Source organism: Talpa europaea (genome assembly GCF_964194135.1).
Source record: "Talpa europaea genome assembly, chromosome: 5".
Lineage (NCBI taxonomy): Eukaryota > Metazoa > Chordata > Mammalia > Eulipotyphla > Talpidae > Talpa > Talpa europaea.
Window position 1 is genome coordinate 121953263 of NC_140071.1, and position 12451 is coordinate 121965713.

The 12451-nt window shown below is 37.5% G+C and overlaps 1 protein-coding gene across 4 annotated transcripts in view; it reads right to left on the reverse strand.

Annotated features, from left to right (window-relative positions):
* Positions 1-10753: 10753 nt before the first annotated feature.
* The window catches only part of UBE2K (ubiquitin conjugating enzyme E2 K), a gene marked incomplete at its 3' end in the record, with an annotated part of 66332 nt that continues 64634 nt past the window's right edge, over positions 10754-12451 (reverse strand). For 3 of the 4 annotated variants that reach the window (XM_084233240.1, XM_084233241.1, XM_084233238.1), the window contains 2 exons: positions 11141-11269; positions 10754-10828 (listed from right to left, as the gene is read on the reverse strand). In XM_084233240.1, coding sequence (XP_084089366.1) covers positions 10754-10828; positions 11141-11269 — 204 coding nt within the window. The remainder of the gene's footprint in view (positions 10829-11140; positions 11270-12451) is intronic. The other variant, XM_084233239.1, reaches the window with a different exon arrangement.

Genomic DNA, 12451 nt, shown 5'->3' on the forward strand with positions numbered 1-12451 from the left:
AATGAGAGGGAGTTCAAACAGACATAAAAAGGGAGGGCTCAGAGAAGTGATGCCTAAAGAGTAAGTGGTTCAGGCTGAGTAGGGAGATGGATCTGTTCAAATACCAGGACATGATTAATTAATGTGGCCTTTGGCAAATCACATCTCAGCTTGAGCTTCTAACCAGCAAAATGAGAGGATTTGACTGAGAGATCTCTATGGTTCTTCCTATAAACAGGGTATATTTGCAGTCATCTAGACTCCAGACAGTAAAGCTTTCAAAACAGCAACAATTCATTATGTACCATTATACATATATATTCATACTTTTTTTAAAAAAAAGTATTTATGCATACAAGAACTGGGGTACAGGCCAGAGGTGTGGATGTGTGTGTGAGAGGATTCACCAGACACAGTGGAGAGCAGAACAGGCAGAACAGGCAGAACAGGCTGAGGGGAGCAGCGGGCAAGACAGGAGAGGTCTGCTGCAGCATGTGGGTAGCTCCCTGGGCGGGGATCTAACTCATGCTGCAGTGGCTCAGATAGCTTCATAGATTGCATCTTAACCCCTTGTGCCACCAAGGAGGCCCCTAAATTCATGCTTTCTATATACCACAATATCCACCAAAAGATAATTATCTTCCATCTCCGTCACATCCTCAGTCTCTCCCCCCACAATGACTTCCTCCTTTTGTTACAATATATGCCTGTGCACAAGTTTCTTAAATCCTAGAAAGCAAATATTTGCCTACTTAGTAATTATTTTTACTTCCTTTTATTTTTTTAGATTTATTTTATTTATGCATACAAGAACTGGGGTACAGGCCAAAGGAGTGGGGGTGAGAGGATTCACCAGAGAGTGGGGAGCAGAACAGGCAGACTGACTGAAATACACTGCTGAGGGGAGCAGCAGGTGAGACAGGAGAGGTCTGCTGCGCCATGTGGGTTAGCTCCCTGGCTGGGGATAGCTTGCTAGTGCTGAAGCTTAACTCCTGGGACACCAGGGAGGCCCTCTATCTCATTTATTAACTAAAGCTAGTAATCCAGGGGCCTTCCTGTTGGCCTAGGGATTATCTCAGCATTATCACTGCTATGGCCTGAGTTGGATCCCTGGCCAAGGAGCTACACACATGGCGCGGCAGACCTCTTCTGTCTCATCCGCTGCTCCCCTCAGCATTGTATTTCAGTGGATCCCCCAGTTCTGTTCCCGATTCTGTCTCTGGTGAATCCTCTCACCCCACATACCTCTGGCCTGTACCCCAGTTCTTGTACACATAAATAAATTTTTTTTAAAAAAAGTGAGGCATGGGGAAGCTAAGAGTACTGTGACTATACTTGATTGATGGTTGGACTTTTTAAGATAATCATGCAGGGTGGGGATACAGAGTTATTTATTCCCATTCTCATTTAACCCCCATTTTGTTTCTTTTCTTTTTAAAGATTTATTTATTTATACAGGCACTGGGTACAGTCAGAAGCAAAGGAAGGTGAGAGAATTCACCAGAGCCAGAGCAGGGAACAGAATAGGCAGACCAATGAAATACACTGCTGAGGGGAACAGCGGGCGAGACAGGAGAGGTCTGCGTGCCATGTGGGACCCTCGCCGGTGGCCGTTGATTGAACCGGCGCTGCAGAGGCCGCCGGCAGCTTCGCAGCCCAGTGCTCAACTGCTGCGCCACCAGGGGAGGCCCCATTTTGTTTCTTTTCTAACCCTTATATTCACACAGTGCCTAGTTCCTTCAAGACCCACAGTATAAAACTTTGCAATTCAGTTAGGCTGTGGCTTTTTCTATACATAGCTTTAGCTTACAACCATCTGGTTTCTAGCAGATTTCTTTCATTCACTGTTGAGTCTATCCTATTAATTGTCAGTTTGTTTAATTCCCTTGTTACCAAGTATGGTCTTAGGAGAAATAGGGAGGTGGGGGAGTGGAATAAAAGTACCAACCTTTTAGTTTTAGATTTAGATGTCTGAAAAGTCTTCATTTGACTTCTTGTTTGATTGGCTTATCACTAAGTCCTGGTCAGTTGATCATCCTGTTTCTTTAATTATTAAAATAAACGGAAAAAAAAGGCACTCCATTTGAACAATTCAAATGAGATAGCACAAAATATTTAAAATATCATCTGCTATATAGTGAAAGACCAGTATTAAATTCCCATTCTATGTTGAAAAACAATACTGATTATTTTTAATCAAGTTAAAGTAGTATTCTAATTTTCCAAGAAAGGAGACAACAAAATGCAAGTAAACGAGAGAACTGGGTAGAGGAATACCAATGTAATTTAACCACTGGTGGCTCCCTGGTGGCCCAAGGGGTTAAGTCTCAGCACTGTGAAGCTATCTGCAGCCACTGCAGCACAAGTTCAATCCCTGGCCAGGGAGCTAACTCACATTCCACAGCAGGCCTCTCGTCTTCCCCCACAGCACCCCTCAGCAGTGCATTTCAGTGGCTCCTCCTGTTCTGTTACCCACTCTGTCTCTGGTGAATCCTCTTGTCCCCTGCACTTCTGGCCTGTACCCCAGCCCCTGTATGCATAAATAAAAAAAATAAATCTTTAAAAAAATCTGGTGGTCCTTGAGTTTGTTCCTTCTTTGAAGTTTACAGGGTAAGTCCTCAGCATTCTCACTGGAAAATCTTCAAATTTCTGAATCCCTTTGAAGGTCTTTTTCTCTGTGACTATTGAGTTTCTCTATGAAAAATCCTCTCTTTCCCCCTGAAACTTAAATGTCAGCATTCTAGACGCTAGTAGTCTATTATTCAGCTACACAAAATTTTAATTGTTCATTTCCTAGGATTGCCATCTTCAATGTGAAGATGTCTTTCAAACTTGCAAGAGAGTGATTCTTCATCCATGAAGATAGGTAGCAACCTTTTCTTTTTAACCTAACTAGGGAGAAAGTAATAATTTTCAACCACTCTGACCCTACATTGCACAGGGCGTTGCAAAGAAACAACTTTGCTTTTTTTTTTTAAATTTATTTATGCACACAAAAACTGGGGAACAGGCCAGAGGTGCAGCGGGTAACAGGATTCACCAGAGACAGAGTGGAGGATAGAATAGGCATTGACTGAAATACACTGCTGAGGGTAGCAGCGGATGACAGCAGAGGTCTGCGATGCCATGTGGGGATCCAATTCCATGTGGGGATCCAACTCATGGTGCAGAGGCTGTGGATTTCTTCACAGTGCTGTGCTTAACCCCTTGTGCCATCAAGGAGGCCCGCAAATCTGCTTCTAAATAAGCACTTCTGATAATTAGGTTTGAACACCCTCTTTTATACAAAGTCAATTTCTACTCCTCAGTCTGCTTTCCATTTCCCTAATCTTTTTTTTTTTTTTAAGATTTATTTATGCATACAAGACTGGGGTATAGGCCAGAGATGCAGGATTGGTGAGAGGATGCACCAGAAATAAAGTGGAGAGCAGAACAAGTGGATCTAGGGAGCCTCCTTGGAGGCATGAGGGGTTGAGCACAGCACCTTGAAGCAACACACATGGAGCAGCAGACGTCTTCCTTGTCCACTGCTCCCCTCAGCAGTGTATTTCAGTCTGCCTGCCTGCTCTGTTCCCCACTCTGGTGAATCCTCTCACACCCCCTCCTCCCTCCATACCTCTGGCCTGCACCCTGGTTCTTGTATGCATAAATCTTTTTTTTTTCCTGTTTTTTTTTTTTTTTAAGATTTATTTATTTATTTATACAAGCACTGGGTACAGTCAGAAGCGCGGGAGGGTGAGAGAATTCACCAGAGCCAGAGCGAGGAGCAGAGCAGGCAGAAGGACTGAAGTACACTGCTGAGGGGAGCAGCGGGCGGCAGGAGAGGTCTGCGTGCCATGTGGGACCCTCCTCTAGTGGCCGGGAAGCAGCCAGGGATTGAACCGGCGCTGCAGAGGCTGCGGGCAGCTTTGCAACCCAGTGCTCAACCGCTGCGCCACCTGGGAGGCCCTGTATGTATAAATCTTTAAAAAAAAAAAAAAAAAGCAGATTTACTTAAATACATTGCTGAGGGGAGCAGCAGGCAAAAACAGGAGAGGTCTGCTGCACCATGTGGATAACTCCCTGGCTGGCTGGGGATCCAACTTGTGCTGCAGAGGCTGTGGATAACTTCAAAGTGTTGTGCTTGGCCCCCTGGGCCACCATGAAGGCCCAGCAATTTGTTGCAGTGAATAGATGCCCTTTTATCTGTACATACCTTGATCCCAAAATAGCCTAGTCTCTTAATTATTTTGTGCACACAACAGCCTTCCTCCTATCTAAATTCCATGACTAAGTGAAGGTTAGGCATGAAAACTGGCAGTCAAGTGATGTTAGGTATAACTGGTGAAAAAATGCAATTAACATTGTTGGAACCTAGAGTAAAAGTGGGTTAAGTATATTATCTAATGACCTGGAGGTACCTACTAAAAATTAGAGACATTTGAAAGATATGGAGGCCCTCCCTGGTGGTTTGGGGGTTAAGTCTCAGCACTATCAAGCCATCCCCAGCCAATGCAGCATGAATTCGATTCCCAGCAGGCCAGGGAGCCAACCCACATGGTGCAGCAAACCTCTCCTGTCTCGCCTGCTGCTCCCCTCAGCTGTATATTTCAGTCAGTCTGCCTGTTCTGCTCCCCACTGTCTCTGATGAATCCTTTCACTCCCCACCCCAGCTCTTGTATGCATGAATTATAAAAAAAAAAGCTGTAATTAGTACTTTTCATATATATAGGAATATGACACTATGCAAGAAAGAACTAAACTATAATTGGAGGACATTTTCTGTGGGTCCTGTTACAAACCCAAACATTGCTCTTCTGTTTCAAATAGAGAAAAAAAAAGTTTGATGCATAACTCCTAATTTCAAGGAGTTATGGATCTCAAAGATTGAAGCTAGTTCACCCAAACATTTTGTTCAATTCATACTGTCAGGACTGGTTTGGGCACATCTCAACCTTAACTGGTTTCCCTCTTCTTGTTTGCAAATGATTTCTCCACAATTTGCTGCTTTTACAGGAAAAAAAAAGTAGCCGAAGATCTCAAAATGCTACCAAATTTAGCAAGCATATGTAAGTAACAATACTGTGGGATTTCTATAAAAAGTAACTTGTGACTCCACAAATATCAAATACATTTATTTTTAAAAGACTGGATGGTCCCATTTCATTTTAAAATCCTGTAATTCTAGGAATGTAGTCAGGAAATACCAGTGGGATGTCATTAAATCCTGTTCCTCATTTAGGATATAAGGTTATTCACTTATCAATATGATCAAAATAATGTGTATTTCACATACTCAAAATGAAAAGCTGAGGAATTATTACAGTAACTAAAGAACTGACAGCTGAGTAAAGGCACAGTTCCTTTGTATCGTCGTTAGGTGTTTCTGTACAAATAGCAATTTTTATGAGGAAAAGTACTAGGTATACAAACTCAGTAAAATACTTGCAGCTTCACAAATTTTATCCAACTGTATATTGTTCACATTGTTTTATCTATATTTTGAAAAATCTCTGAAACTGTTAACTATTTAAACAGCTTGGCCTTCTTGAATTTGGCTCAACATCTTATATAAAGACAAATTATAGTAAGATCAAGTAGGAGGATTAAGTTGTATTTAATGTTAATCGGTGTGGGGAGATAAACATCACAACATGAATACATGAGTAGATTGTGCATTACTGTAGGAGATATTCCTAAAAGCTTATTAGAGAATTCACATTCAAAGATGTTATTTAGTGAACATCTTTATCTCTGGTGATCAAAACAAAACACACACCAAGTGTTTACAACCCTTTAAATTTGACCATCTTTTGGTAGAGGCTGGTATGAGAGCTCACTTGAATTCCACTTGTTATTCTTGAATTTTAAGATCCATGAAAAAAGCACTTCACCTGGTATTCCAGTCAGGAGCATTTCCATCCCCCAGCTATAGAAATTCAGTCCTGCTGAAAGCTGGTTTTAAATATCCTGGAGACACAAAGTAACAATCAGTTTTGCCCTGTGAAGCACCTACTACAAATCCTAACTAACACAGTCTTTTCAAATTGTCAGTATTAATGGAGATGGATAATCCAAGAACAGTCACCCAGAAATTTCTGAAAAAATTCAGAATCCTTTCGATGGAAATAGGTACCCTTTCCTGAAAGAATTGTGTGCACATATGAAAACAGAAAAAGCATGACTTCAGTACCAACTGTGGATTAAACTTTGTATTGTAACCTAACCAAATGATGTTCTCTTTTCAAACTCTATCTAGGATTAAACAATTTCAACTTGCTTCAAAATCCAAAGACATACTATAATTCATTGCATTTATTATATATTCATTATTATGACACTTTCTAGAATACCTAGCTGGTTTACTTGTTTGCCTCTTCACAGATGAGTACCCAGAAAGATGATATAAAACATTTTAAGGGGAAAACACGCATGCATTTATTTTTCAAAATTCCCAGTAAGGGGGAAAAAAAATTCAACATCTTTAAAAATGTGTTTATTATTTTTTTTTAAAAATCAGTTGTATACAAAAGTGTTTCGTAGTTTTTAATTCTCAAGACAAATACCCAACCCTCCACCCATAGCCCACCCTGCTTCAATGGTCTTTCTGGTAACCCACCCATTTTCCCCTTACAGGAAGTTAACGGCTCAGAATAGACCCTCCTACAGAATTTATCATCACTAACAGATTGTTTAGAATAAAGATCTAGAGAAGCTAACAAGCAAGGTTCTTTCTCAGTGAGGTTAATGAGAATCCCTATAATGGCAGTAGACTTCCAGCAAACACCACAACAAAGCACCATCAATTGCTGAAAGCTAAAAAATAGATATTATTTTCAATAGTTTTTCATTTTCTATTGGAAAAGTCTTTAAATTACATTAAATAAGTCTCTTTCCCCCCAAAGAAATAGTCTAGCTTTTATTATGATGCCTGTAAAAAGTAGGTAACAGCAAGCACACAAGGATCATTTTATAGCACAGTGCAATATCCACTCACCCCCTAGAACCAAACTAATAAACTGTGCCACACCTGATTATATATAGCAGCAAGGTTGAAATAACCAAGCAAAAGGTGACACATTCACAACTTACATTTAGGTGATGATCACAGGTTTATGAGGATAGGTCAGTTCAACAAAGCAGTAACAGAACAAACAGGACAAGGGAGAAACTGACATTCCCCTACCTCTATGCCACAAGATTTTTGATCCATATTGCAACAGAGCAAATAGAACATGTGACATTATATGTAGACACTGCAAAGAAGTCACACTTGGGGAAAAGGCTATTTATCAGTAAATACTTCAAGTGGCCTTCTTCCCCAGTGATAGCAAATAGCTGATGTTAATTTAAGCATTTATTTCAAACTGGTACTGAGGATGGAAATGTAATTTTTAAAAATTAATGGTTTGTACCCTGGAATTGAAATTTCTTCAACTAGAAAAAGTGATTAATACAATATCATTTTGTAAAAATCCAAGAAATAAAGTTAACTGTAAACACTTTTTTATCCATTTTCATACCCAACCATTGTTTCCATCTATGTACAAGAAGGTAGGTATAACTGGCTCCAACTCTTCCCTGCCTGAATCCATCATAAATCTTTAAAACAACAAAAAATGCCTTATTTCCCCGTGTTGCTACAAGGATTGTAGAAACATTATCATACTCCTATTGCAGAGTTTTAAAAACTCAAATCAGGCATACTTATAGCCAAGGATCTGCTTTTCACATTGATAAACTAAAGCAGCCTCAACAGTAACACAATTGCTGTATTCTGTAGTGCATAAATAAGCAATTTCCGCTTAACTGCCAATTTTTCCTTACAGATACTTAAAAAAAAATATTTTGCATAGTTTTAAGTGCCACTAACAATCATAAATGTAAAAATCTTCCAAAAGAGAAAAAAAAAATCAGTCTTACTTTTTCATAGATTACTCTCCTCAAAACCAAAATACTTAGAATCTAAACATTTATATACCCTTAAATGTGTTGTATGTTTAAATAAACCATAGTAACAATTCTAAACCATTTGGAAGAGCCAACTCAGAGCATCTAATTTAGTACCAAGTTCTTAAAACTTTCATGTACTATTTACTGTATATTTATTTGGGCCAAAAATTGCTTTTCATTCATCCAGCAATCTGTACTGAAATACTATCCATTAATTATTTGTTCTTTTAAAATCAGGCACATACTCAGTAAATAGACCTAGTTATAACAAAAGTCTATTGGACTATCAGTGACATTGAGCAAATGTCTGCCCCAAATGGGGTATCACCCTATATATATGTACACATACACACATGTATGTGTATATATATGCATACATGTGTATTTTCACACCATAATTTTTGAAGTCTTAAAATTGACATATCACAAAATTTCCACCAGGGTACCTTTTCCCTAGGCCTGGACTTTTAGTGTCCTTTTCTCAAACATATTTAAGACCAGAGGAAAACAGGAATTGCCTTAATTTCTGTTTGGAGAATTAATCTACCTGCAAAGAGGTGAAAAATAACAAAACCTCAAGAAGGACAGTGGCAAATGTACCAGAAAGAAAGCATCACATTAAATGTAAATGAGGTAAGTAAATTTTTCATATGAAAAATTAATAATGGAGAACTTCTCACACCAAATATTTTGCTTTTGAATTTCCTGGGCAGTGGAATGTTTAATTGTAGTTAGATGAACAGATACACTATGAGGTTAGTGTGCATAAAAACTGAAGGTAAAAGTATCGTTGCCTCCAAAAGGAAGTATGTAATGCTTGACATTAGTAGCCTCTGAGTTCTCTTTCTCCTTCGTATAACCACAGGACAATTAAATATACCCTGATAATATAGGCAAATAGTAAACTGGGTAGAGATAGATGTGTTTGATATTTCAAATATTACTAATAATACCAAGCTGCCCTCCACTAAAAAAAAAAAAATTAATTCTAACCAACAATGGAACAAAACTTTCCATACGTTCACACAGTCTCACCTTACTTCAAAATATAAAGAAAAGTATAAGGTTTAAGCTATTTAAAATAAATAAAGAAAAATCTTGTTTCCTTTGGCATCTTTAGAAAGTAACTAAACTACAACAATTAAAGGAGGTGATTATATAAAGGAATTTATGCTTAAGCAAACATAAAGGGTGAAAAAACATACCAACTTGTGTCTAGTATGCAATAATATCAACTACAAGAGTTTACTAATTAGGATAGCCTTACAAATTTTTGGAAGAACCTTCACATCTTTAACATTATAATATTATTTAATAATGGTTCTTTTATTGCTTCTAAGATTATTGAGAAGTCAAATGAAATTATGTAACTTATGGTTCAAAATCATTTTCCAAACACTTAATGACTATAGTTTAGGGTAATTAACACTTGAAGAAAGAAAACCTTTTATAATGACTTTCAATATATATAGCCTTATTTTAATTCGTTCTGATTCCATTACATTTTTGTTATTTTCACTGGTCCTGGAAATTTAATAAGAACTGTTTCTTCTATGTATAGAACTGCCTGCATAAATCCATTTCAACCTTCATAAAATGGTCACATTAGTGTTTGAGCTTGCAAAACTAATAATTTTCAAACTTTTGAACTTAGAATGAAATGTAACTTTAATACGAATAGAAAGTCTGGCTATGTACAAGAGAAGGTAAAGTTTTCAATTCTCATATTATCAGAAACATCATAAAGAAAGCTAGATTTATAACACACTTCTATTCCTATGTGCATTTGAAGTATGTACAGTAAAACACCAACACAGCTTTCATCTGTTAATAGGGGTAAATGCAAGCAAGAGTGACTTTTAATGTATCCCATAAAGCAATCTCGATGAAGCCAAAATTAGGCAAAAAAACTAGTTGATTTTATCCTTGCAAGTTCTCAAAGAAAAATTTCATTAGTTAAAAAAATAGGAAGATGTCATATTCACTGAAAAACAAGTAACTTAGTTTCTTTCATTAAATCTGGGAATACTGCAACATCAAGTATTTACTGTTTTTGTAAGAGAAACAAACGGCAGCTCCATTTTTACAATATTACTTGTACAGGAAAGCTTTAAGAGTGAGGAATTGTGACAAAACATTCCAAATAAATGACCAAAAAATGGAGCAAGGGATACTGTCCCTCAGCATATATCCCCACCAAATATAGAGAGATTCACTATCAGAATATTAGCTGTGTGTGGTAAAAGGGGAAAAATAGGATGTCCAGTCTGTTGACGAGGACAAAAAGGCTCTGAATAGGTCACCATCTTCAGTTGTGGATAAATCTTATATTTAAGAATTCTCAAATGCTTAAATGGTGGTCTTTTCAGCTACCCATTCTAAGAAGTCAAGTACAAGCATGCAAGTAAATTCACAGGCACAGAGGATCCATGTTAAAAACAGTTAAGGTAGCTGTGATGCAACACCAACAATTTGAATGGCCCTGACACACTCAAAATATTATCTTAATTATTCAACGAAATCCTGAAGCAAACTCTTGCTAGTCTTGGTACACTGCTAAACACTAAAGTAGCATGTTTTTTCCATGGTTTTAGCTTAGCTCAAAGAATTTTTACACTATTAAGAAAAAAATTAAAGTATTTCCCCTTTTAAATTTACACAGACGTTTAATTAGCTTTATTTACAGAGCAGGGGTTTGTTTTTTTTTTTCAGTCTCCAATGGTGCCTAGATAACATCATTAGGCAAGAATGCCAGTTTAAAAGAAATCTATGCAGAATCCTAAAAATAACAGATGCTCCTCAGGAAGGGGCAAGCTTCACTATATCAGCAGCTCTCTATGCCTCAGTTACTCAGAAGCAATTCTGTTGCAGTCTCTACATCCCATGATTTTGAAGACAAGGCCACTATTACCGCATTCTGTAGAGAAGAAAAGGAGACAGAAAATCAAATCTATAGGGAATAATAAGATACTAAATAATCATTATAATAAGAAATTACACCTTTCACCTTACACTTGTAGTCAATTTAAAGAAAACTTCTAATGAATTCAATGAATGATTTCAATGAATGAAATCAGCAAAATACAAAATCATTGATTTTTAGTAACAGATTTCATCTATCAAATCTAGATTTAGATTTTATATTTAAACTACTTTTGTCAGCCAAATATTTGCAGTAATACTTTAAGTAAGTCAACGTATCAAAATCAGCATGCCTTTATGTACTTACCCTATCAAAGCCCATCGCACATAGGTTTTCTATTTTTTTGGTGTACTCTGGACTAGAAACTGGAGCTCCAGCATACACATGTGCCCAAAGTCGAGCTGTCTGTTTGAACATTTCAGGATTTTGTTTGTACTATAAAGGAAGGGGAAATTGACATGAAATACAATTACAATATTCATATAACAGCTCAGTTCTTAATTGTCTAAGAACCTCCTTTTAAGTATAAATAAAACTTATATTTAAAATGTTAGTGACTTGCTTCCCAATGTAAACAAATGTTTAGTTTACAATGTAGTTCAAGACTGAAGACTATTTAATCTGAAGCTGTGATTACAAGTTATGCTGACTAAAGAAAAACAAAGTCTATCAACTTTAATCTCCCATTTTAACAAATGTAACTAGCAGAAAACTAGTACTAAACAAGATAAGAAAGGTTTCTTAACACCCTGTAGTAGCAAACATACAAATAAAAAAAAGAATTACTAGTTCCTGAAATTACTTGGACATAAATAAATGGGATCAACTGTGTGTTAACCACAGCTCAGACTAGAATACAATACTTGTTGTTTTGCTAGAGCTGCATTAGCATACAGTGCTTTAAGTAGAGCCCATATGCAAAGATTTAACTTACAGCATGTTTTGAGATTATAAACTTATCATAAAGCACTTTCACAAATAATTCAGACCACCAGAAAAGGTACAAATTTAAAATAACCGATAAACTTGCTTCAATATTTCTTTTTAAAGTACTTGATACATACTGAATATTTTAAGACTGTTGAGCTTCTATTATATATTAAAATGAGAAACATAGTCTCTGCAATTAACTGTCAACTAGGAAATAAGTCAAATTGTTAGTGTTTTAGGAGGTAGGCGATCTTAAGAGGTTAGAAGCGCCAACAGTAAATCACAGTTGGGACACATATTCTACCAAAAATAAATAGATGGGGTCTCCCCGGTGGCACAGCAGGTTGAGCAACGCGCTGTGAAACTGTCTGCAGCCTCTGCAGCGCGGGTTCAATTCCTGGCCGGCCAGGGAGAAACCCACATGGCGTGGCAGACCTCTCCTGCCTCACCCGCTGCTCCCCTCAGCAGTGTCTTCGGTCCGTCTGTCTGTTCTGCTCCCTGCTCTGTCTCTGGTGAATTCTCTCATCCTCCCGCGCCTCTGACTGTACCCCAGTTCTTGTATAAATAAATAACTCTTAAAAAAAAAGAATAGATGGCCCATAAATATAACATGCAAAACCACTAATTCTAGACTCTGAAACAAGTTTAATAGTGGGAAATATTAAACCTCTCGTGCATCTGGCCTGT